Raw genomic sequence first — 27,086 nt, 5'->3', positions numbered from 1 at the left:
AAGCCTGTGCATTAATCCGCATGTGTACCTCAGTGTAAAACTCCACATTCCTGAAAAAGCTTGACATGTGACCTTTGAACTCTTGATTGTTAATAATTACTCTGACAAAGATTTCGTCTTCCATCACATCTTTATCTTATATTTCTTCTTGAGTTGCCTCATCAACAGAGCCAGTGAAATTAATGCTTTGATGGGAAATTATGCCCAACAGGACAACAAATCATATAATACATGCACTTGCAAACAGCTACACATTCAGTGTCTAGTAAAAGAAAGTAACTATTAGTGTTCAGAGACAAAATGCAGTGGTTAAATGACAATCCAAACTAAAAACTTGGGATTCATTATGTGGAAAACAAGCTTTGAGTTATGATGTGATATATAAAGTTTAAATGATAGACAAACATTTTATACTGTCAGATGTTACCCTACACACCACATCTCTTCTCATATGTTCCTGTGTGTGGGAGCCACTGGTTCAACTATCTGGATCTAGAACCACTCACTAGTAAAGGCTCCAAAAACAGCTTCCAGTTCCTGTTATCTCATAAAATTACACAAGGAGGGTGTACTGGATTGAACCGCTCAGCTTCGGCTCTGGCAGTTGCGTCATGCCTGGCCTGCACCCTGTCTCTTTCCTCTTGCATTTCTCTCTCATGATCTTCCTTCATTCTTTGCATCATGTTTGCTGTCTCCCTTTCTCTCTCCTCTCTCTGTCTTTCTCTCTCTTTGTCTCTCTCTTCCCTCTCCCTCTGTCTTTCCTCATTCATCTCCAGCTTCATCATCTTCATCTCCTCCTCTCTCTCTTTCCTCTCCCTCTCCCTCTCAGCCTGGAGCTGTTCATTCATTTTCTCCATCTCTTCTTCATATTTTTCCTGAAGTTTTCTCTCCACTTCCTCTTTTTCTTTTCGAATTTTCTCTTCTTTGTCTTTTAGGATGCGTTGTTTCTCCTCTTCAAGTTTCCTCTCGGCCTCTTGGAACATCTCGTTGGTGTAGTGGCTTCCTCCGTTCTTCTGGGTTATATTTCTGATCTTCTGGAGCAGCTCAGTGACCTGAGAGGGATCCTTTTTCTTATTGTTGAAGACATGGTACTGGTCATTACATCTGGCCACAAGCTGTTTAAGATCTTCGCTTTCATTCAAGAAGTCCTCGATAGGGCTGTCTTCAAGTAGGTCACCACCAGTAAAGAGAACCATGCTGTATTTGTCTGCTGCTTGGCCAAAGATTTCTTGAATCTTTTGCACCGTCTGCATTTCCTCAGCAGTGTATCTCCCCAGCCTGATGATCACCAGGAACACATGGGGTCCAGGAGAAGCGTAAGATATGCACTGGCCTAGATCTTTAGCTGTTTTATCCTCTTCAAACCTGGTGTCAAACAGGCCCGGGGTGTCAATGACAGCAACCTGTTGCCCACCCACCGTAGCTTTGCCCTTAGTACAGTCTACAGTCATAGACTTGGCACAGAACTTTGATTCAAAGCATTGTCGCCCCAGAATGGTGTTTCCAGTGGCACTCTTCCCAGTTCCAGTCTTCCCCACCATCACTATCCTCAGCTCTGCATTATTTGTTCTGCTTGATCCTGTGTAGAAGATTGAGGGACACTGAATAAGATCATCAGGTCGTGCATACATTGTACATCATTCAACTTAAACAATGATGGGGAGAAGACAACCCATTCCAAAGAAATTAATGCGCATTTCTGACTTTCGTTCCATGATCCATTGTGGCTTCAGTATACTGTTCAGTTAGCCACTTAAAGGAAAGGTCAGCAGTTGTTTTCAACAGCCCTCTCTGTCTGCTGAAAGTTAAACTGAAAGGTGGAAACCTGTGCAGACCAAGTAACCCTCACTACAGTGTGCAATTCAAGAAGTTACTCAGTATTGTAAGTATCAAACATTGGATTTATCTACATTGAGCAACTCTATTTGGTCCATTTGAGTTAGTTATATTTGTCTGCTGCCAAAAAATATTCTTCAAATATCGACAACATAATCCCAGCATGTGTTTGAATGATTGAGAAAGAAAATAATTGAGCATAGACATACAGTAAGAGGCATGATAATTCATAGGATAGAAAATACATTTTATCATTACAGCAGTAAATTATTGTTACAGAAAATTAGATTCAGCCATGATCACTGTACAGTAATTGGAATTTAAAACATGGATGCAGCATCATGACTTACCTAAGTTGGTGGTCATGTTTGGGTTAAAGAGTACCGAGTAGATACAGCAGCTGAAGTGAAGATGCAGAGTTCAGTGTCTGCTCCTGCTGCTGCTGCTTTTATAATGGCCAAATGCACCAAACCACACCCACAAATAGCTGCATGACTCACAATGAAAGTGAAACTAAAGGTCTTGTGCTTGTTACAGTGACAGAGGTTTTTTTTTAACGGATGGAGGAAACCACATAGTGATCCAATGGCCAGCCTGTTCAGCACCATCTGCCTGATGATGAAAGTGAAACGCATTTTACAACTCGGACTATAGAGCTCTACTTCAACAAATAAAATCAGCTTCATAATTTTCTCAGAGAATGGGAAAAAAATAGATTGTGATTGTAGTTCTGATAAATTGTAGTTCTGATAAATTTACAATTATTATTTTATATTTCATATGTTCCTGTGTGTGGGAGCCACTGGTTCAACCACCTGGATCTAAGACCACTCACTAGAAAATGCTTAAAAAACAGCTTCCAATTCTTGTAACTCATGAAATTACACAACCGGGAGAGGGAGGAAGGGGACTTGAATCTACTTCATTCAACTTAAACGATGATGGTAGAGAGGCAGTGAACCATCACTATTAGAGCTGACACTTCAGCTCAGCCAAAACTTAACAGACACACCATTTTGCTCTGGATAAGCAGCAGGCTGCCAGGTAGCTTGTGACAACAGCAGGTACATCCCCTTGAATGTACAGCTCTATTTGAACCTCCCTAAATATAAATTAATCATGGCTATTTTTCAATAATTTATTTTTAATATGTTGAATTGTCATTCTTCTTACCTGTCTCTATAATATAAAATAAATCAGACATTATCCTCCATGGACCAGCAAAAGAGATCATTAGTCAGCCTTTGTCAGAGCTGGGACTTCAGCTCAGCCAACTTACCAGACACGCCATTTTTGTCCTAGTGTGTAGTTGTTGCATGTTAAGCCCCGTAGAGAACAGCAAGCAACACACAATGATACAATACAACAACAATATGCTACAATATGATGAGATTGGAAATCTCATGGAATTATTTTAAATAAGAATATTAAAGTCTTGGTCATAATGTACTTTATTATACAGCTTATTAAGATAGGCACGATCCTCCATATGCCAGCAAAAGAGTAAATGAGTCAGCCTTTCTAAGTGCTGTATCATATGCAATTTGATTTGTTTATCAGTCTGTTGCTTATCAGCCACGCTGCTAGACACTCAGCTGACCACTTCCTTTACCGTTTACAAGAAATGGCATCATTTCTTTCACACTGTGAGAAAGAAGTGCTGAAGGAATTCGAGAATTGAAGGAATTTCATTTCATTTAATCAGTCAGTGAAAAAATAACAGTCTGTATTTTATAAAATGAGCTCTAACTGGCTGCTTAAGTGCTGTATCATATGCAATTGGATGTGTTTGTCAGTCTGCTGCTTATCAGCCACACTGCCACATCCAGCTGACCCCTTGGCATCACTTCTTTCAAACTGCAAGAAAGAACTGCTGAAGGAATTCGAGAATTGAAGGAATTTCATTTCACTTAATCAGTCAGTCACTCAAAAATAACAGTCTGTATTTTTATAGAGCTCTAACTGGCAGCTTTAAGCAAATATCAATTGATTTGGTAACAAAATGGAAGGACTATAATTTCCTTTGTGGCTTGAATTAAAATATATGTACAATCTTATCTCTGCAAAAAATGTACATGTGACATTTGTTATTGTTTGAAATTATTGTATTCAATATGTGAATAACTGAATACATTAAATCACAGTTAATTATAATGCGTAAAAGCTGATGAGTACCTTGAAGAAATGTAAACATTATATATACCTGGACTATTTTAAACATGCTGTTCTATTTACATTTGAAAGGTGAAGCAGTGCACATTATTACAAGGAGCTAAAAAGAAGTGCTGCCGTTTCTTGTAAATACTTAATGTAGGTGGAGCTTTGCGTCTGCACTCTTGAAAAAGGTTGATACAGGAGTCAGGTAAATGGGCTTAATATTTGTCATTTTTCAACACAGCATTGCACAATGAAATGGAAGTTGTAGCCTTTTAAATGCCATACACACCTAAAACACATATACAATATTTAAATTAGACTTGAACAAAATAAATTAAAACAATACAGTTACTTATATACATATATACCTATACAGTATACGTACAGTGGGGTCCAAAAGTCTGATACCACATTGAAAATCTTTAATATTGTCACATAAACTTGTGAATATTGAGAACTCCTGAAAGTAAGTGAACCTGTCAGAAGTGAAATTGTTATTCGCAGGGCCTTTCTCAGCATCACACTCAAGGTTTCTAAAGAAGCAGGGCATATACAGTAACTCTGGATTACTTCAAATCCAGTAAATCTTTAACATTTTCCTTGTGACCAAGAAATCATTATTTTTAACTGAAAAAGTCTTTGTTGTCAGATTAGGAACTTGGGACAAATGTTAATGTCAGAAATACAAAATAATAATCATGTCTTCGCAGTTCTGCCTGGTGTAAGTCCATAGAAGTATCAGTCTATAGGGCCTACAGTAGTGCATTATCGTTATAGAGCCAGCCGTGATCACTGTTACATCACTGTAAAATACCTGAACTTTACAACATGGATACAGTTTCATGATTTACCTAAGTTGGTGGCCATGTTTGAGTTGAAGAGTACAGAGTATATACTGCAGCTGAAGTGAAGACGCAGAGTTCAGAGCGTCTGCTCCTGCTGCAGCTGCTCTTTTTTAAAATGGCCGTATGCACCAAACCTCACCCACTGATAGCTTCATGTCTCACAATGAAAGTCTAAAACTAAAGCTAAAGCTCTTTGTGCTTGTTTCAGTTACAGAAGGATTTCTTAAAGAGATGGGGAAAAATACATACTAGCCAAAACGGCCAGCTTGTTCAGTACTGTCGAGTGATGTTGATTTGTAATACGAGCTTGTTTCCTCTCTGCTCATTTTCCAGGCACTTACTTGTTATCTGCACTCATCAAACTTTGCTCTCTCCTCCCTCTCCATTTACAAGAAATCTCAGCACTTTTTCAAGAGTGCAGACACTGCTGCACAAAGAAGCACAAAGCTCCACCTACATTAAGTATTTACAATAAATGGCAGCACTTCTTTTAAGCTCCACATAATGCTGTGCACTGCTTCACCTTTCAAATGAAAATGGAACAGCATGGTTAAAATGCATCCAGGTTTAGATGCATTTGGTTGAATGTTTTCAGGGTTCTCAACAGCTACTATGCAGTTTGATTGAGAGTAATTTAATGTATTTATTTGATGGAATACAAAACACCTGCTCATGTCAGTGATGGAAAGCTCATTTTGCCATTCTTATTCTTATACCAGGGAGTTTGTGAGAAAAAAGCTGCTCTATAAAAAATATATTTCTGACAGTTGTTTGTAACCAAGGTTAAAAGTCTCTATTAAAAAACAGTAAAATGCATGTTAAAACCCAAGACATCTGTAGTAAAAAGAGATAAATTCATATTAAAAAATCAATTAATGAAATACGATATTAATGTCAAAGATTAAAAACAGATACTTGTCTAAAAAGTAATTGAACAGTGATAAAAGAAATAAGAAGATTATTTTGAAAGAGATGGGTGGGAGACGAGCTGTTAGCCAATCAGGAAGAAGTCCGGTTTGTTGACCTGCTCGGGGTGAGAGGTCACTTCCTCTTGAGCTGCTGCGAGGAGAAAAAGAGCAACCCCCGTTTCAAGCACGATACCTACCTCGTCAAGAAGAGTCAATAAAAGTTGATAAAGCTGATTAAAAACTCACAGAGAATTCCTGTGGAGCCCTGGACGTGTGAGAGTGCAGCCGGAGAGACCTGACGTCTCCCTCACGAAGAAAACATTGGTCAGGTTTTTTTGTTGGACCTCTTTGAACCTTTGACCTGCCTGGATGTTGGAGCTTGGATCGAGATGTTGATGGCGAGCTACAGCCCAGAGGAGAACTAGAGATACGGCGCCTTCGGAGGATCGAGAGCCCGGATTTCGGCACTTCATTACACACACACAAGCACCACCAACTGTGCGGTAGGACAAACTCTTTCCACTTCCTTAGTGGACTGAACAGCACCAAGACTGAAACCGATTGGAAGTGACTGAAAACAAGGGGGAAATTTGAACTTTAAGTCACAGCTGTGAGTTTCTTTTCCATTTTTTATTTTTCTACTTACCCGGGTAAGAATTGTGTTATAGTGTACATTTTCATGTGTTTTACTTATCCTTCCTATCCTTGTATTAAAGGGGAAGAGTTATTGTTTCGCAAAGAAAGTACTACTGTGTCTGAGTCATTCCTGGTGTATTGTTTGGTTAATCCTGGGCTCCGTAGTCGAACGTAGAACTTCTGACCCCACTGGCCATTAGGAATTAATACATCCAGTAATCCATTACTGTTCTTCACCTCTAAGGGGTTACATGTTGGTTAGCATTTCCTGATCTACAGTTGTTTAAATTAATTGGATGCTCCAGGGAATCCATAACTACCTCAGTGTAAAAGCCACCGTAGCTTTACCCTTAGAACAGTCTATAGTCATAGCCTCGGGACAGAACTTTGATTCAAAGGGCTCAGTCATCATATTTAGGCAGAGATGACAAAGATTCAATATGTGTTAAGAGAGGACTCTAATGGACTGTACAGCTCTTTCCCCCACCTGTTGTGAGATGGAGGTTGAGCGTGTAAATACCGAATAAAATGCCTTATCTGAAAAAAAACAAATAGGTGGGAGTTAGGTAGGTCGAATTTCTTTGAGAGCTCAGAAAAGGACATACATATATACTTGGTTGTAAAGGTCCTTTAATTTAGTTATCCCTTTGTCAAACTAGGGCCGAAAGGTTAAATCAGAGCAAGAGAGCAGAAACAGGGGATTGTTTACAGTGGGGAAGAGGGCCGAGGCCCTATGAAGGCCTAGACTTTTCCTAATTTGAATCCAAATTCTAACAGAGTTAATTACCACTGGGTTTGATCTAAAGTTAGAGGCAGTCAAAGGGAGTTGAGAACAAACCAGGGAATGAAGAAAGAGTTTAGAGGATGCAAGTTCCATATGCACCCATGCGGGGCGCATGTCATCTGCTGTGTTGTTAATCCAGTATAAGAGTTTTTGAATATTACAGGACCTGTAATAGTGTAAGAAATTGGGCAATGCTAAGCCACCGAGAGATTTGGAGAGCTGTAGCACTGATCTCCTGATGCATGGATTTTTTTTGCCCCAGAGGAAAGAACTTATTAATTGATCAAGTGATCTAAGAAATGACTTCTTAATAAGGATGGGGATATGCGAAAAGAGATATACAAACCAAATTAACTCGACCTACTAGGGATAATGGGAGACCTACCCCACCTATCAAAGTCTAGTTTGCACCTCTCAAAAAGAGGAGAGAAATTTTTGGAGACAAGTCGATTAATTGAATTAGTAATAAAATTGATGGGAAGAAGTTCGCTCTTCTGGAGGTTCAGTTTATAGCCTGAATAGAATCCAAATTTGTTGAAAATGCTGAGAACCACAGGGAGAGAGGCAGCCGGGTTGGACATGTATAGAAGGAGGTCGTCAGCATACAACGATAATTTATGGACTGTCCCTGCTCGGGTGATGCCCTCAAACCCAGCCTCCTGACGCAGCCAGATAGCTAGAGGTTCAATAGTTAAGGCAAATAGGAGGGGGGAAAGAGGGCAGCCTTGTCTAGTTCCTCGATAAAGGGGAAATGGGGCAGACTGGAGTCCATTTGTGTGGACTGAGGTGACTGGGCTAACATATAGCAACTTAATCCAAGATATAAATTCTGAATTGAAACCAAATTTCTGAAAAACAAAAAAAAGATAGCTCCACCCCACCCTGTCGAAGGCCTTCTCCGCATCTAGTGAGATAATCGCCTCAGGAGAGCACGACCTAGGAGAGTTAATGATATTTAAGAGCCTCCTCATGTTATGAAATGAGTGCCTTCCAAGCATGAATCCTGTTTGATCGGTTGATATTATACTTGATAGGACCCGTTGTAGGCGCGGGAGAAGGATCTTTGACAGGATCTTTAGGTCAACATTTAACAGGGAAATGGGCATATAGCTGCCACAACGAAGAGGGTCTTCATCACTCTTAAGCAGAAGAGAAATCGAGGCCTCCGACAGGGTGGGGGGCAGGCGACCCTCAGCAAAGGACTCATTTTACATTCTTTGAAGGGCTGGCGCGGTGGTGGCAGAAAATAGCTTAAAAAACTCAACAGTGAACCCATCAGGGCCTGGAGTTTTTCCGTTCTGAAGTGACATAATTGCCTCCTGTACCTCCTTGATAGCGATTGGACTGCCCAGCTCTCTACACAAATCCTTGTTTATTTTAGAGAAAACAATCCTATCAAGAGGGTTATCTCCATCCCAAACATCTGAGGGGCATTGCGAGGAGGAGAGGTCAGAGTAAAAAGTACAAAATATCTTATTAATCTCTGTAAGATCTGAGGTAACCTCCCCGGTCACGGATTTGATCCTGGGGATCAATCTGGATAGTGTAGTTGCACGCGCCTGATGTGCTAGTAGCCTTCCCGCCTTATCCCCGGTCTCAAAAAAACGTTGTTTAGCCAGCAATAACTGTTTCTGTGTTTTACTTGTGGATAGCAAATAAAATTTGGACTGAAGCTGAAGGCGTTCTTTATAAAGAGCAGGGGAAGGGGTTAAAGCGTACAAATTGTCAACTCTAAGTATCTCCTTATCGATTGCCTCTGACTCTGCCTTTTCTGCCTTCCTTAAGGTTGAGACATGATATTATTTGCCTGTGCATAAATGCCATAAAAGCTTCCCATAGAGTGCGTCTAGAGGACTCTAGAGAATCATTAGTATCGAAGAACAAAGAGATCTGGGCATGAAGGTCGGGCTAGCAAAGAGGAGTTAAGTCTCCATTGTCTGGAGGGTGGGACACAACTAGGAAAATTTATATCAACAGATACAGGCAGGGGCGGAGTGGCAATCGGGCTGATCGGGAGTTTTCCGAGTGGGCTGGCCGGCCGATGAATGTGCGTGAACCGGCCCACAGATCATTCTGACCGGCCGTGAGACGACCGCGTACTCAGTCATGGTTACCCTGCACGCTCATCTCTGATCTCTCCCATCGATCTACTGATGTTTGTGTAGCCTATTTTTATTTAATTCTTCTTGTTCAGGCGTTACAGAACTTTCATGGTCACAAATAAAAAAAAACGACCTGCAATTTAATTTGTTTGTTTGTTCATAAATTATCGTAGAATGGAACAAAGCCTTCTGGGAATGGGAGGGCCTATCACTGCGTTTATCCAATGAACCAATTGCAGTCACGCGAGACCTAGCTTAACTAGCGAGTTGTGATTGATAGCCGACGTTGAAAATGGCAACAGGTGGAGATGATATTGTTGTAGATTTATTGTCAGTGCCCTTTTCAAGACGACCGTTTAATGAAAAGATTTCGTCTTTAAGTGACGTCATTGGTGAGTGGAACTGATGTTTTATTGCTGGTTTTGCTGCAGTGGTGCATCTCGTGTGTGTGTGTGTGTGTGTGTGTGTGGGGAAATGTAAGGGGTGGGCTGGTGCGGTCAGAATTTTCCCGGTGGATTTTGGTGCCCCACTCCGCCACCGATACAGGGGTGTGGTCCGAGATAACAATGCTATGGTACTCGCATGAGTAAACCCCTGATAAAAAATAATTATCCAGGAGAAAAAAATCTACCCGAGAGTATGAGTGGTGGACACTATAGACCTAAACTGATTTTATATGCATCAAGGACTTTAGCTGACTTGGATAACGCCTGAGGATTAGATGAAGACCTGTCTAGGGAGGGGTTTTGAATTAAATTGTAATCACTGCCAATAATTAAGTAGTGGTCGTCAACTTTAGGAAGAGAGGAGAAAAAGCTTGAAATGAATGTATCGTCATCCCGTGTAGGTGCATAAACACAGGCCAATACCACATAATGCCACATAGTCTACCAGAAATAATTACAAATCGACCATTAGGGTCTTCAATTGAGTTTGATAATTCAAACGGAACACTCTTATGTATGAGGATAGCCGCACCCCTTGTCCTTACTGGGAATTTAGAGTGAAATGCCTCCCCCTATCCAAGGTCGCTTGATCCGGTTAACCTCTGAGGAGCGGAGGTGAGTTTCTTGTCAAAAGAAAATATCGCCCCTGAGTTGCTTTAAATGAGTTATTACCTTATTACATTTAAAAGGCTGGTTGGCGCCCTTCAGGTTCCGGGAGATAAAACAAAGATTCTTACCCCTGGTCGTCATATCAAAAAGACCCGAGGAGTAAAAACCCTCTCAGTTCTGACATGATTCCTGAACCAAAGGAAAAGGGGAGAAAACAAAAAAAAAAAAACATACAAAAAGGAGTACATCAAAACAATCCCTCCACATCTCTCCCACTCCCCATTACCTTACATAAACCAAACCCATCCGCTGGACGCTGACGTCCGGGTACACTCGCAGCGTTGCTCTGCGGTATTTGAGCTCATGTTGCCTGGCCCAATGAAGCACCTTCTCCCTCTCTTGAAAACGGCAAAAACATATCTAAAAGGCCTGGGGTTACCTCCTGGTCCGGGTTTAGGGGCTAGGGAGTGATGTGCTCTCTCGAGCTCCAGGGATTTGGAAAGGACGCCGGGGCCGAGGTTTTCCCTCAGCAGACCACACAGATAGCTTCATGTCTCACAATGACAGTCAAACTAAAGCTCTTTGTGCTTGTTTCAGTTACAGAAGGATTTTTTTAAGAGATGGGGAAAAATACATACTGGCCAAAATGGCCAGCTTGTTCAGTACTGTCGAGTGATGTTGATTTGTAATATTTATGAGCTTGTTCAGAGTCATTTATTTGTCTGTAAGACACCTGTATCCTCTCTGCTTATTTTGCAGACACTCTTTTGTTAACTGCACTCATCAAACGTTGCTCTCCCCTCCCCCACCATTGACACAACATGGCAGCAGTTTCCCGTGACTGCAAACACTGCTGCACAAAGCAACGCAAAGTTCCTCCTCCCATTTACAAGAAACGACAGCAGTTCTTTTAAGCTCCACATAATAATGTGCACTGCTTCACCTTTCAAATGAAAATGGAACAGCATGGTTAAAATGCGTCCAGGTTTAGATGCATTTGGTTGAATGTTTTCAGTGTTCTCAACAGCTACTATGCAGTTTGATTGAGAGTAATTTAATGTATTTATTTGATGGAATACAAAACACCTGCTCGTGTCAGTGATGGAAAGCTCATTTTGCCATTCTTATTCTTATTCCAGGGAGTTTGTGAGAAAAAAGCTGCTCTATAAAAAATATATTTCTGACAGTTGTTGGTTAGCAATTCCTGATCTACAGTTGTTTAAATTAATTGGATGCTCCAGGGAATCCACAACTACCTCAGTGTAATACTCCATATTCCTGAAAAGGCCTGACATGTGACCTTTGAACTCTTGATTGTTAATAATTACTCTGACAAAGGTTTCGTCTTCCATCACATCTTTATTTCATATTTCTTCTTGAGTTGCGTCATCAACAGAGCCAGTGAAATTATGCCCAACAGGACAACAAATCATATAATACATGTATTTGCAAACAGCTACACATTCAGTGTCTAGTAAAAGAAAGTAACTATTAGTGTGCAGAAACAAAATGCAGTGGTTAAATGACAAGAAAAGGTGGGATTCATTATATGGAAAACAAGCCTTGAGTTATGATGTGATATTTAAAGTTTAAATGATAGACAAACATTGTATATTGTCAAATGTTACCCTACACACCACATCTCTCTTCTCATATGTTCCTGTGTGTGGGAGCCACTGGTTCAACTATCTGGATCTAGGACCACTCACTAGTAAAGGCTCCAAAAACAGCTTCCAGTTCCTTTTATCTCATGAAATTACACACGGAACAGGGACTATTACTGGTTTGGACCGCTCAGCTTCGGTTCTGGCAATTACATCATGCCTGACCTGCACCCTGTCTCTTTCCTCTCGCAGTGCTCTCTCATGATCGTCCTTCATTTTTTGCATCATGTTTGCCGCCTCCCTTTCTCTCTCCTCTCTCTCTCTGGCTCCCTCTTCCCTCTCCCTCTTTCTTTCCTCATTCATCTCCAGCTTTATCATCTTCATCTCCTCCTCTCTCTCTTTCCTCTCCCTCTCTCTCTCAGCCTGGAGCTTCTCAGTCATTTTCTCCATCTCTTCTTCATATTTTTTCTGAATTTTTCTCTCCACTTCCTCTTTTTCTTTTCGAATTTTCTCTTCTTTCTCTTTTAGGATTCGTTGTTTCTCCTCTTCGAGTTTCCTCTCGGCCTCTTGGAACATCTTGTTGGTGTAGTGGCTTCCTCCGTTCTTCTGGGTTATATTTCTGATCTTCTGGAGCAGCTCAGTGACCTGAGAGGGATCCTTTGTCTTATTGTTGAAGACATGGTACTGGCCGTTACATCTGGCCACAAGCTCTTGAAGATCTTCGCTGTCATTCACAAAGTCCTCGATAGGACTCTCAAGTAGGTCACCATGAGTGAAGAGAACCATGCTGTATCTGTCTGCTGCTTGGCCAAAGATTTCTTGAATCCTTTGCACTGTCTGCATTTCCTCAGCAGTGTATCTCCCCACCCTGATGATCACCAGGAACACATGGGGTCCAGTAGAAGAGTCCTGGATGCACTTGCTTAGATCTTTAGATGTTTTATCCATACCAAACCTGGTGTCAAACAGGCCCGGGGTGTCAATGACAGCAACCTGTTGCCCATTCACCGTAGCTTTGCCCTTAGAACAGTCTACAGTCATAGACTTGGCACTCAACTTTGATTCAAAGCATTGTCGTCCCAGAATGGTGTTTCCAGTGGCACTCTTCCCAGTTCCAGTCTTCCCCACCATCACTATCCTCAGCTCTGTATTATTTGTTCTGCTTGAGCCTGTGTAGAAGAATGAGGGACATTGAATAAGATCACTAGGTTGTGCATAAATGTACTTCATTTAACCTTTACAATGATGGGAGAGAAGCAGTGGCGAACCATCACTATTAGAGCTGAGACTTACATCCCCTTGAATGTACAGCTCTATTTAAACCTACCTAAATATAAATACATCATGGCTATTTTTCAATAATGACTTTTTGATATGTTGAATTGTCATCCTTCTTACCTGTCTCTATGATATGAAATAAATCAGACATTATCCTCCATATACCAGCAAAAGAGATCATTAGTCAGCCTTTGTCAGAGCTGGGACTTCAGCTCAGCCAACTTACCAGACACGCCATTTTTGTCCTAGTGTGTAGTTGTTGCATGTTAAGCCCTGTAGAGAGCAGCAAACAACACACAATGATAGCAGAATAGGTCATGTTTTCCTAGAGCTGGATGAGACATACTGATACTTGTATTAAGCAGTAGAGAATTGTAATTTAATCTGTTGATGTAGAGTCCATTTGGATAAGTTATATAATTAAGTGTGTTTGATATTAAGAGCTGTAACACAGTGAATCATTTTGAGCTTCTTTTTATTGTTTCTCTCTGTTTCAGTAGTAGAGTTAGCACACACACAGTCACATGCAGCATTTATCTCCAGTATTATTTATTTATATTACCAACATAGCTCTGTGCTTTACTTAAAGATTCAAGTGTGTGAAAATTGTTTTCTGACGAGACTTGGGGTCAAACACAATTTCATTCTCCTTGATATATTCCTTTGCAGATTCTTTGTTACAGTTATACTTTACCTCACCATGATGTAACCTGAACATTATTATTAATTAGTTCTCTGCCAAAACTTGCCTTGAAAAAGGGAACACTATTAAGCTCGCCACAACATCAGTGTCGTCTGCCGTAATCATGGACATGATAAGCAAGCTTCACTGCCTTGTCTACTAGTTACGTTACAAGAAAGGTGGTGCTGGCCTTTGGGAAGGCCTGGGGTGATTATTTTTGGTTCCACCCATGATGAATTGAAATTTGATTGGTTAATTAACCTGTCGCTTTCTAAACAAACACATTCGGTTATGGCCCTCTTTCCCCATAATAAAGCGCTAACCAATGACTCAGCCAGCTTTAACCTCTTTTCTGCCTAGAGACAACAGCAAAAACAATCTGATTGGATTACTATTTTATCCTTTTATTTGCGAAGCGAATTCAATAAAATTAGAGGCCAAATTAAAAGAGAATAATTATTAAATGAAAGAAATAAAATTTGAATTGCTGACATGTCTGGGCCTTCTCTGAGGGGCCAGGGGGCCCTAAGGGTTGTTCTCTGAAGAGAAGAAACATCTGGTAAATCATGCACTTCTCTAGCTTTCTTTGCGTGATCTAATGTGGCTTCAGTGTACTGTTCAGTTCACCATTTACAGGAGGTAGAGCTTAGATCAGGCCCAAAACATCAAGCCCGACCCTACCCGATCCCGTGCAGGTTGTGTCCGAGCCCGGCCCAGCACCGCCCGACACATTAACTGTAATTATGAGCCCGAGCCCGATTTAAACCCGACATTTTTTTAATACGTGGTGTAACTCAGAGTTACTCAATGTATCGCACTAGGTGGCGCCTCCTTTTGTTTAGTGGGCAGGTGTACTTCCGCTCCCCTTGTGAAAGGATACTGCCGACAGAGCGAAGACTCCCCATTTTATTTTGTAAAGTGTTGGTGCAAGAACCTCGGCCTGTGTTCGTTTGCGTGTATGCCTGTAACATCTAGTGCCGTAGAGACCTGGCATGGTGTGGTCAGTATTATGAATAGAAGTGCCGTGCGGAAACCCCCACATGTTGCCTGCCGTCTCTTGAGCAACAGGAGCTACCCGCAATTAAGTCACCATCACCTTCCCCTTCACCAGCGCACGTTACAGTGGGCTGTTATAACTGACGTTCTCAACTACAATTGTTGTTGTTTGAACTACAGAAATCTGTTTAGAGTTATCTTAACGAATAATGCAACAAGGACGAAGCATGTTGTAATATTCCATGATGTTCCATGTATGCTTTTATTCTGAAACTCCAGTACCGGAGTAGAATGTAACAAATATAAATCTATGGTTACTGTTGCCTAAGGAACAGAAATAAAAAGTAGCAGAGCTACAGACAGCTACAGAGTTGCAGTGAAGGTATCCGGTTTGTCGCACAAGGTAGATTATAAACACATCGTCAGTAGTCTATCACAACACGTCAACTGCGTTGTTTGTTTATTCAGAACGGAATGGATCGCAAATGAATAAAGTAATGATTAAAAAAACAAAACAAAAAAACAACAACCCACAAATGCTTGACCGGCCCGGCCCGAGGATAGTGGCGGGAAATATCGACCCGACCTGGCCCGTGGGCCGGTTCGGGTCAAGTCCGGGCTCGGGCTTGGGCAGAGAATCTAAACTCTAACAGGAGTGTTGTAAGACTATTTGCTTCAACATTCATTCAGTGGTTATTTATGCTTCACACCTCAAACTTTGATACAAACTACTCAGCAAAAAAATATTCTTCCAACACCTACAACATCATCCCAGTATATGCCTGTAGAAATCCATCCAAAATAAGCATAGACATTTAAATGGATGATTGCCAGCACTCTTTGTATGCTGCAGCCAGTGGATGCAGAGAGATAGTGTGACATGCAGTAATGTTATTTCTTAAATTTATAGCATAAACCAGCGGTTCTCAAAGTGTGGGGCGCGCCCCACTGGTGGGGAATAGAGACGTGACAGGTGGGGCGCGACAAACGGGAGGAAATTTTCCTTTTTATGCCTATTTTTATCAATGCCTTTCTTTAATGACAACAAAGATCATATCAATAGTCACTGTTCCTGTCGCCGCGGTGGTAAGCGCGGCCCGCTAGCTTGATAGCTGCGTCTGGGACTCCCGAGTGTAGCCAGGTCTCAGTGATTATAATCACACAACTCTCCTGGACGAGTGACCATGTTGATAAGCGAAATCGTAGTTCATCCATTTTGTTGTTAAGAGACCTGACGTTGGCAACGAAGAAGCTGGGGAGCGGTGGTCTCCTGGGATTCCTCTTTAGTCGAGCAAGAGTGCCACCCTGGCAGCCCCGCTTCTGCTTGCGCTCCCTCCGCAGGCTCCGCCGCCTGCCACTCAGTATGATCATCCACGGAGGCCCCGATGGTCTGGCTATCTCCGCTGGTATCCGGTGACTATGTGGGAAAGTATCCATATCGGGTAGTTGTTGTTGCGTGATCCCGATTTGTAATAGGGATTCACGACTGTACTGTATTAAGTTTGATCTACCTGAGCGAAATTCCCAGAGTGCGATCAGAACAACAACAAACATTTATACTCCGCCAGCAGATGATATTGTGGATGTATCTCTCAAATGCATACCGAAGACCATTCTGTCGGCTTCTCTCTGATATCACCAAACAGTTTTTCCAGAAATGTGTCGTAATTTCCTTTGGAATATCTCTTATTGATATCACTGAAAACTCCATATTTCTTATGGTAGGAGCGAAAGCTTGACAGACATAGCAACAGTAACTAAGGGGGGCGGGGCTTAGCGAACGGTCAATTGTAGAGGAACAAACTTTCGCGCGGATGTTAAGCTTGGCGTAATTCATTAGCATTGTGTTGGGGCGATGGGGGCAGGTGGGGCTTGAAAATTCCCCCTTGTCCAAAGTGGGGGATGACCGAAAAAGTTTGAGAACCACTGGCATAAACAAACAAGCATATTTCATTTTCTGAGGTCCGCTGGCACGTTTTCTCTGCTGTTAAGAGTTACTCTCTTACTAGAAACTGCACGAAAAAACACGAATTGATCTCCTGCTTCAAAACTTGCTAGACTCAATTAAAGGTACCACCTTGTGGAGGAGTCTGTGCTGCACATTCACAAGCATCAATACTGCATTAAGTGCTAAATAATGAACATTGCAGCCTATAAAGCTTATTCCACCACTACATTTAGAATATAATATTTTGTGTGCTTATTAGGAAATGATGAAACAAACAAAACTATTTCAATCTGAGCTGTATTAAATTGATTTACAGACAAAAAAAAAATCTAAGGTCCGTATAAACAATATCAAACATGTTATTTTCACATTAAATTTCTAGGTATTCAATTAAGGTCTTCATAGATTTAACATCCTTTGCGTCCAATATGTGCTGTTGTTTCCATTTGTCACATTCAACATTAGCCCCAGGTGGACCAGTGTAGGTTAGGTCAAACGTTTGCCTACCCACATTGAGCAGCACCCCAAATAGCACACTGCAGTGAGAGCTTTCCCATCCAGGCTGACACATTTGTTTGAAGATGTCTTAAAATAATAAGGTGCTGTGACATCATCCAACAGAGAAAGGGTTGGATGGCCAAGCTTAATTTAAAAGCACATCCTCCAAATCTCCCTCCAAAAGAACTCTGATTCTTTAAGAACATAAATGCAATTCATTTTAAAATGCTCCAAATCTTCAGCATTTTCATAGTAACCAAGAAATCATCATCATTAACTTTTGATTTGATTGCAGTATTATAGAGGCATTACAGAAAATATGATGATCAGTTTTTTATCACTGTAAAATAATTGTTCCTTTTTATCATGACTTACCTGAGTTGGTGGCCATGTTTGGGTTAAAGAGTGCTGAGTAGATTCAGCAGCTGAAGTGAAGATGCAGAGTTCAGAGTGTCTGCTCCTGCTGCTGCTTTTATAATGGCCCACATGCACCAAACCAAACCGACAAATAGCTGCATGACTCACAATGAAAGTGAAACTAAAGGTCTTGTGCTTGTTACAGTGACAGGGTTTTTTTTTAATAGATGGGGGAAACCACATACTGATCCAATGGCCAGCCTGTTCAGCACCATCTGCCTCCTGATGAAAGTGAAACGCATTTTACATCTCGTACCATAGAGCTCTACTTCAACAAATAAATTCGGCTTCATCATTTTCTCAGAGAATGAAAAAAAAAACAGATTGTGATTGTAGTTCTGATAAATGTACAATTATTATTTTACATTTCATACGTTCCTGTGTGTGGGAGCCACTGGTTCAACCACCTGGATCTAAGACCACTCACAAGAAAAGGCTCCAAAAACAGCTTCTAGTTCCTGTAACTCATGAAATTACACAACTGGGAGAGGGAGGAAAGGGACTTGAATGTACTTCATTCAACTTAAACAATTCTAGTGTTCTCACTCAGAGTGTAGCAACTCTGTTTCAACACCGAGTTAAACCGAGTCCAATGAAAACATGAGTCGTGGTGAAGTTGACCGTTTACTCAGCAGTCTTCAATGACATTCGGTGAAAACTGTAAATACAACAAATATTGCACTTTAAACAACATAAAACATGAATTAACATAGTTACAGGCACAATGAATTACTGTAATCATCATCAGCAGAACGTTTTTAAATGTGTAAATAACATAGACAAAATGTCCTTTTTTACTAACAAATGAAATATATATTCTAGCAGCTATCGCTATTTATTGTTTTTTAACATCTTACACATGAAATGTATGCACTTACGGCGTTGCCTGTACAATATTTCTCAGCGGATGGCTAGGATAGCTTCAGAGCATGTCTGCCTCACTCTCAGTTCAAGGAGAAAAGGAACTAAACAGGAAATCAACCAACACACGTGACCTGTCAGGAAGTGATGTCAGCGGTGACGCGACTGTCAAAATAAAATCTTCTTAATAAACTTTTTAACCCTTTTGCTCTTATTATTTGACTACAACACGTAAGAATGACTTATCTTAAAGCACACATTACAATGAACAACAGAAATGCCTTTGAGGCAACACAACAATGATGGGAGAGAAGCAGTGGTGAACCATCACTATTAGAGCTGAGACTTCAGCTCAGCCAAAACTTAACAGACACACCATTTTGCTCTGGATAAGCAGCAGGCTGCCAGGTAGCTTGTGACAAAAGCAGGTACATCCCCTTGAATGTACAGCTCCATTTAAACCTACCTAAATATAAATTCATCATGGCTATTTTTCAATAATTTATTTTTTATATGTTGAATTCTATACTTGCCTGTCTCTATAGTATAAAAATAAATCAGAGATTATCCTCCATATACCAGCAAAAGAGATAATTAGTCAGCCTTTGTCAGTCTGCTGCTTATCAAACTCGGTAGCTGACCTTCTGCATAACAAGGATGCCTGTCTGCCTACTTCAGTCACTAGCCCCATCCCTTCACCATTTACAAGAAATGGCAGGACTTATTTCAAACTGCAGGACACACCTCACTCATTGTTCTCTCTGTGGAATGAAACTGAAACTACATTGGTTTGTGGTACTTTAATTAGAACATACTGTAACAGTGTTGTGTCTACACTGCCAAGTCCCTGTAGGGACATTACAGAGAGTTTGTGAGAAACAAACTGTACTTGTAAAAACTGTATTGGACAGTTGTTGGTTTAGCATTTTCTTGATCTACTGCCATTGAAATTAATTGGATACTTCAAGGTGTCCACAACTGGTTCAGTATAAGACTTTCCTGAGAAAGTATTGACATGTGACCTTTGAACTTGTTAATAAGTACTCTGACAAAGGTTTAGTCTTATACCACATCTTTATTTCATATTTGTTCTTGAGTTGCGTCATCAACATAGCCAGTGAAATTAAAAATCTTTGACATAGCCCAATCAACTGCAAACAATGCCAGTAAAAGTAGTTTGATTACATTTGGAGGGAGAGAGACTGTACCATACTTTTATCACTTGCTAGTCAACACTTCCCCTTCAAAGACATTTTTTAGGTACTTCCACAAAGAAAACTTTCCAGTTTGTTGTAAAAAGGACATGTTAATGTTATGCCAGAGGATAATTCCCTTTTCTCACTTTCTCGCTAGTGGTAAAGTAGCCCATAGTCTATTATCACATCTTTATTTCACATTTGTTCTTGAGTTGCATCATCGTCATAACCCATGAAATAAATTCTTTGATGAGAAGTTGTGACCAACAGATAAACAGAAATAATGTAAGTATTTGCAAACAGTTACACAATCAGTGAATGAGTAAAATAAAATAACTATTAGTCTGCAGAAAACAAAATGCAGTGTTTAAATGACGAACACAATATAATACAATTCATTCACTGGGAAACAAACCTGGAGTTCTGATCTGAAAAATATAAATCATATATAAACATTTTATACTGTCTAATGTTTCCCTTCACACCACATTTCTCTACATTCAGTATTCAAAACATTCTGTGGAAAGAACACAAGATGGCAACGTGAGTCTATGATGTGTAAGGGACGAGGTGTCCATTAGAAGGAATTAATGGACGACGTGGAGGTCTGATTCAGTGGATTTTGCGGAGGCTCCTGATGATGGACACCTCGAAGCGCATTATCCCGCTTTTTCATGTGTTTTGTGATCAAAATATAAAGTTTTTCACAAGCAGTGAGTCTGTTTCCCTGGCAGCACCTGAGTTTGACTTTGTCGCGCTTCCCAAATCAATAAAATGTGCAGGAACAAATGACTGGCCGGCTACAGCCTAAAATAGTGAGTTGAATAGCAAATAGGATGTGGGAGGATCGCTTGATACAGTAAGCTCAGAGGGACAGTGTAGCAAGGCTGAAGTGGGGAGTAAATGCACATAGTTTAATCAGCTTTTTCAAATCAAACAGAGTTTGCTCACCTGCGTTACCCATTACTTATTACGGACAGTTCAGCCAGCGGACACTTAGGTGACCCACTTTTTAATTTACGACAGCCCTAAGTGTAAGCTCCTTGTTGCAGCTTGTGTGTTTATAGCACCACCCGGTGGTACACTGAAGGACTACAAGATATTCAGATTTTTTTTAAAATTTGATTTATTTCAAGTGTTGAGATGTCTGCAGCCAGCTGATGCCAGTGCCACTCATTTTAGATACAGGCTATAGTGCATTCCTTTAGACCAGTAATCAGGCAGTTTCACTGGAAGTCTCACTATATCCAAAGTTGATAATACCACTCAATGGGATAATAGTGTTCCCTTGAATGTACAGCTCTATTTAAACCTACCTAAATCTAAATTCATCATGGCTATTTTTCAATAATTTATTTTTATATGTTGAATTGTCATTCTTTTTACCTGTCTTTATAATATAAAATAAATCAGACATTATCCTCCATATACCAGGAAAGAGATCATTAGTCAGCTTCTGTCAGAGCTGGGACTTCAGCTCAGCCAATTTACCAGACACGTCATTTTTGTCCTAGTGTGTAGTTGTTGCATGTTAAGCCCCATAGAGAGCAGCAAACAACACACAATGATAGCAGAATAGGTCATGTTTTCCTAGAGCTGGATGAGACATACTGATACTTGTATTAAGCAGTAGAGAATTGTAATGTAATCTGTTGATGTACAGTCCATTTGGATAAGTTATATAATTAAGTGTGTTTGATATTAAGAGCTGTAACACAGTGAATCATTTTGAGTTTCTTTGTATTGTTTCTCTTTGTTTCAGTAGTAGAGTTATCACACCTGTATCATCTGCTTATTTTCCAGGCACTTATTTGTTAACTGCACTCATCAAACATTGCTCTCCCCTCCCTCACCATTGACACAAAATGGCAGCAGTTTCCCGTGACAGCAGACACTGCTGCACAAAGCAACGCAAAGTTCCTCCTCCCATTTACAAGAAACGACAGCAGTTCTTTTAAGCTCCACATGATGCTGTGCACTGCTTCTATGGGGATAGAATACTGAGATAAACCGCGCGCGAGCAATGAGACTTGCGCGCGCGGAAATTGGATCCGCGCGCGCGCAAATCAAACATCCGTGCGCGCATTTTTTTCCCCGAGCGCTTTCAAAGCACTCGCGAGCTATTTTGTATCCTGCATCTCTGCCCCTGTTAGATTTAGGAGGCTTGACAACCGACTTAGTTTTATCAAACTTTACTGTACGTCTGTACAACAGCCATAACACAGAGTAGCTTCATGAACACGACTCTATTACTTCCGTATCACGTATCACGTAGCAGATCTCGCGTAGCTACGGGTACCTCTAAGGCTCAAGTCTATTACATTACATCCCCTTTTTTATGCATTTTTAAGTTAACATGAATGAGAGTCTGTTCTTTTGTTGACTTAACCTGTGTAAACATGTCTTATTAAATATGAACACTTTACCAACATGAAATGTGACTAAACATTTTACACTATGCAAATGTTTCAAACTGTACTGACATTTAGCTTGCAATTATACAACCATGTACTTCAACATCTCTGAAACCATACCAAATATAACAATAAACATTCACTAACTTGTGCATATACTTAATCTACTCTCTGTATCTAACAGGTAGTCTCACTTGTCTACCGGATCTGGTTCGACATGAGAGTGTTTCAGATTGTTCATTCCGTGTCTCTGTATTTTCTGCAACCACAGTGTGTTCATCTGAACCTGTGTGTTTTGCATGTCCGTCATTTGTGTCACAGGGTTTCATCCCTGAGTCTGTGTTCATGTTGAGGTCTTGTGCATCTGTGACATGAAAGGTTTTCTCATCAGTTTTCCGCAGATACTTTCTGTTTCTTCTGTACCGTCTCCCATCAGGTGTACCAACTACAAAAGATCGCGGTTGGTCATGTTTGTGCAAGACTACTGCTGGCTGCCAGGTCCCTCCTTTTTGCACCCTGACATTTTCTCCTGCCTGCAGGTCAGACAGTGTCTTGGTTTGTCTGTCAAAATATAGTTTTTGTTTCACCTGCTTTTCTTTCAGCTGACTGCGTACTTGGACAGCACTTTCTGGAGTAAGGAGTGACGCTGAAGTTGGCAGTTTCCCTTTTAGCCGCCGTCCCATTAGTAGCTGGGCTGGTGATAATCCTACTCCCTCCAGCGGTGTGTTGCGATACTCCAGTAGTGAAATGTAGGGGTCACCATTAACTTCTGATTTTTTCAGCAGATTCTTAATTGTCTGTACTGTCCTTTCGGCTTGGCCGTTTGACTGAGCATGACCAGGACTGGACGTGGTGTGTGTGAATTCCCACTGTTCTGCAAAGTCCTTGAACTCAGCACTGGCATACTGAGGACCATTATCCGAGATGACAACATCAGGAATGCCATGCCTGGCAAACACTGATTTCAGTGCGACGATGACACTACCACTGGTGGTGTCTCTCAACTTTGATATTTCCGGGAACTTAGAGAAATATTCCACACAAAGCAGATACTCAGATCCTTTGAAGTGAAAGAGATCAGTCCCTACTTTCTCCCATGGTCTGTCTGGTACAGGGTGAGAGAGTAGCGGCTCTCTTGGGTTGCTGTTGCGGTTCTCATTACAAGTTGGACACTGTGACACCATCTCTTCAATGTGTGTATACATTAGCGGCCAATACAACACATCCCTGGCTCTCTCTTTGCACTTAACAATTCCTAAGTGTGATTCATGGATTTTGTTAAGCATTTCTTGTCTCAGCTGATGTGGAACGATGAGCTTTGCTCCTTTGAACATCAGCCCAGATGTGTGTGTGATTTCATCTCTAAATGTCCAATAGGGCTGCATTTCTTTTGGTACCGCACTTCTTTCATTCGGCCAACCTCTTAATGTAATGTCTTTCAGTAACTTCATTTCAGGGTCGTTTGTTGTTGCTGCCCTGAACTTGTGCAGTTTTTTCTCTGACATGGGTAAATGATGTGTGATCATGTTTACCTCCAGGTCTTTCTCCAGCAGCTCTTCATTCTGCTCCTTGAGGAATGCTCGACTCAACGCATCTGCAATATGCAATTCCTTGCCCGGTCTGTAGGTGACTTTAAGGCTGTATCTTTGCAGCCTAAGCAGCATCCTCTGAAGCCTCATAGGAGCTTGGTGCAAGGGTTTTTTGAAAATACTCTCCAGCGGCTTGTGGTCACTCTCAACCTGAATGTCTTTTCCATACACATACTGGTGGAATTTCTCACACCCATAGACAATAGCAAGTAGTTCTTTTTCTATTTGCGCATACCTGCGCTGACAGTCAGTGAGAGCCCTCGACCCGTAAGCTACTGGCTGTCCATCCTGCAATATGACTGCACCGATGCCTTCTGAGCTTGCATCTACTGACAGCGTCAGTGGTTTGTTAACATCATAAAACTTTAAGGTTGGAGCGTTGGTGACCAACTGTTTAAGTTTCTCAAAACTCCTCTTTTGTGTTTCCTCCCAGTGCCACTCCGTGTCTCCTTCAAGCAGCTTTCTTAAAGGTGCACTGATGTCTGACAAATTTGGGATGAACTTTGCGAGGTACTGAATCATCCCCATGAACCTCAGCAGTTCCTGCTTATTCTGTGGGTCTGGGAACTGTGTCACTGCTCTCACTTTTTCCTCATCCGGTTTCAGTCCACTGGTGGTGAGTGTGTGTCCGATGTATTTAATTTCTTTTGTCCTGATAAAGCACTTGTTTTTGTTGAGTTTTAGATTATTCTCTTTTGCTCTCTCCAGCAACAACTTCAACCTGCGGTCGTGCTCTGCCACAGTGTCGCCCCAGACAAGCAAGTCATCAATGATGTTCACGACCCCATCTAGCCCTTCAATCATCTGCGCAATAGCTCTCTGAAACACCTCTGGCGCCGAAGAGATCCCAAACGGTAAACGCAGGAATCTGTATCTTCCGACAGGGGTATTAAATGTGCAGAGTTTCGAGCTTTCATCATCAAGTTTTATCTGCCAAAAACCCTGATTGGCGTCTAGTACTGAGAAGTACTTAGCGTTCGGCATACGGGAAACAACTTCTTCCACTGTGAGCAATGGATAATGCTCCCGTTTGATTGCTTGGTTTAAGTCTTTTGGGTCCATGCAGATACGAATTTTCTTGGGTGTGACCACTGTTACCATACTGTTAACCCACTCTGTCGGTTCCGTCTGCCTGGTTATTACTCCCAATTTCTCCATACGCTGTAGTTCTTCAATTACTCTGTCTCTGAGTGCTACAGGAATCCTTCTGGGAGCGTGCACAACAGGTGTAACAGTGTGATCAATCTGTATATGATGCTGACCAGGTAAGCAACCTAGTCCGGTGAAAAGATCCTCATAGTCCTTAAGGATGTCATTTTCTTTTCCAACATCATGCATCCTCTTCACTAAGCCAAGTTTCACACATGTGGCTCCTCCCAGTATAGCCGGAACATCTTCTTGTGTGATTTCAAACTCAATCTTGTGCTTTTGGCCTTTGTATTGACACGTTATTGCTCTTTTGCCCAGTGGTGCTATCTTCTGGCCAAAGAAGGCAACAAGTTTAGTATTACTAACACTGAGCTTTCCTCTGACATCCAGCGCATTTAAGGTTTTAACTGACATTGCATTGCAGTCTGCACCTGTATCCAGTTTAAAAGTCACAATTTTCTTGTTAATTGTCAGTCTTTCAGTCCATTTTTCTTCCTCTGTTTGTGCAGACTCCATCACTTTCACGTGTTTCTCATGCTCCTGTCTGACTGTGCCAATAAACATGTCATGTTCTTCCTCACTTTGTTCTATTGCATGTACATTCTTTCTCTGTTGGTGCTGTCGACTCTGTGATCTGCACATCTTGGCAAAGTGATTTTTCCTGTTGCATGTTTTACATGTTTGGCCAATAGCTGGACATTTTTTTGTTCCATGCTTGTAACCACATCTGCTGCAACTTGACTCATTTTGTTCTGTGTTTGCTTTCATTTTATCTTTTTGTCTGACAGTCCGTACTCTGTTCATTTCTATTTCTTCTGTGAGTGCTTTGACTTGACTGGTCGTTATTTCACTTGCACGACATATATCAATGGCTTTTTCTAGGGTCAGATCTGCTTCTCTTAACAGTCTCCCTCTCACTTGGTCGTCAATAATACCACAAACAATTCTGTCACGTACCAGGGAGTCGTGCAACTGTCCAAATTCACAGTCCTTGGCCTTATTTTTCAAATCCGTTACATACGAATCAATGGACTCTGACTGTTTCTGGGCTCGTGTGAAGAACATGTGCCTTATGTAAGGTAAGTTTTTTCTTGGCTCACAATAGTCCTGAAACTTTTTCTTCAGCACGTCAATTTTGTCTTTCTCACCGTCCGCGAAGACAAACGTATTGCACACTTTAATTGCCTCTTCTCCCGCGACGTGAAGAAACGTTGCACACTGCACCTTCTCGGATTTCTCCGCGATCCCGCTGGCAGTACAGAAGAGCTCAAAACGCTGACTCCAGTTCCTCCAATTTTCGGCAAGATTGCCTTGCAAACACAAACTCGTTGGTGGTTGAAACTGCGCCATACCGTCACTCTTCTTCCGCCTTCACTTCTGACACCATGTTAGATTTAGGAGGCTTGCCAATCACCATTTTATCCCGAATATAATTGGTTGAGCGAATTCGCCAAGTGGACAGCAAGGTAAGGCAACACCACTAGGACAAACGGGACAAACCACACAGCCCTGAATGCCTTAATGACATGTATTGTGATTTGGTGTCTTGACTTGAATGTTTGCAAAATGTCACACAGAGCAATGAACTTCAATATGTTTGTCTGAGTGCTGTCTTTTCTTTCCTCCATTGTTGACATTAATCTGATAAAACGCTGATCATTTTTTGTAACTTGGGTCCTGTTGCACACAGACTGTACATTTTTTATTTTGGTAAAACTGTTTTGTTCATATTCTAGATCTACTTATTTCCCCCTGAAAATTATAAACGTAATATTAAAAAATTATTTTCTGCGCGGTTTATGTGAGTATTCTATCCCCATAGCTTCACCTTTCAAATGAAAATGGAACAGCATGGTTAAAGTGCGTCCAGGTTTAGATGTATTTGGTTGAATGTTTTCAGGGTTCTCAACAGCTACTATGCAGTTTGATTGAGAGTAATATAATGTATTTATTTGATGGAATACAAAACACCTGCTCATGTCAGTCATGGAAAGCTCATTTTGCCATTCTTATTCTTATTCCAGGGAGTTTGTGAGAACAAAGCTGCTCTATAAAAAATATATTTTTGACAGTTGTTGGTTTGCATTTCCTGATCTACAGTTGTTTAAATTAATTGGATGCTCCAGGGAAT

General features: G+C 41.1%; 3 protein-coding genes across 3 annotated transcripts in view; 1 reads left to right on the top strand and 2 right to left on the bottom strand.

Moving 5' to 3' along the window:
* The window catches only part of faah (fatty acid amide hydrolase), a 92,604-nt gene that overhangs the window by 27,920 nt on the left and 37,598 nt on the right, over window positions 1-27,086 (top strand). The window lies entirely within an intron of this gene.
* Window positions 546-1,569, bottom strand: LOC141004371 (GTPase IMAP family member 9-like). The gene has a single exon (XM_073475819.1). The coding sequence runs from the start codon at window positions 1,539-1,541 to the stop codon at window positions 546-548; it is 996 nt and encodes a 331-aa protein (XP_073331920.1). The 5' UTR covers window positions 1,542-1,569.
* On the bottom strand, window positions 11,675-13,184 carry LOC141004369 (GTPase IMAP family member 9-like). Its single transcript, XM_073475817.1, has one exon. The coding sequence runs from the start codon at window positions 13,155-13,157 to the stop codon at window positions 12,072-12,074; it is 1,086 nt and encodes a 361-aa protein (XP_073331918.1). The 5' UTR covers window positions 13,158-13,184; the 3' UTR covers window positions 11,675-12,071.

Source organism: Pagrus major, chromosome 11 (assembly GCF_040436345.1).
Source record: "Pagrus major chromosome 11, Pma_NU_1.0".
Taxonomy (NCBI): domain Eukaryota; kingdom Metazoa; phylum Chordata; class Actinopteri; order Spariformes; family Sparidae; genus Pagrus; species Pagrus major.
The sequence above is the reverse complement of the archived record's forward strand: the minus strand, read 5'-3'. Positions and strand labels throughout refer to the sequence as shown.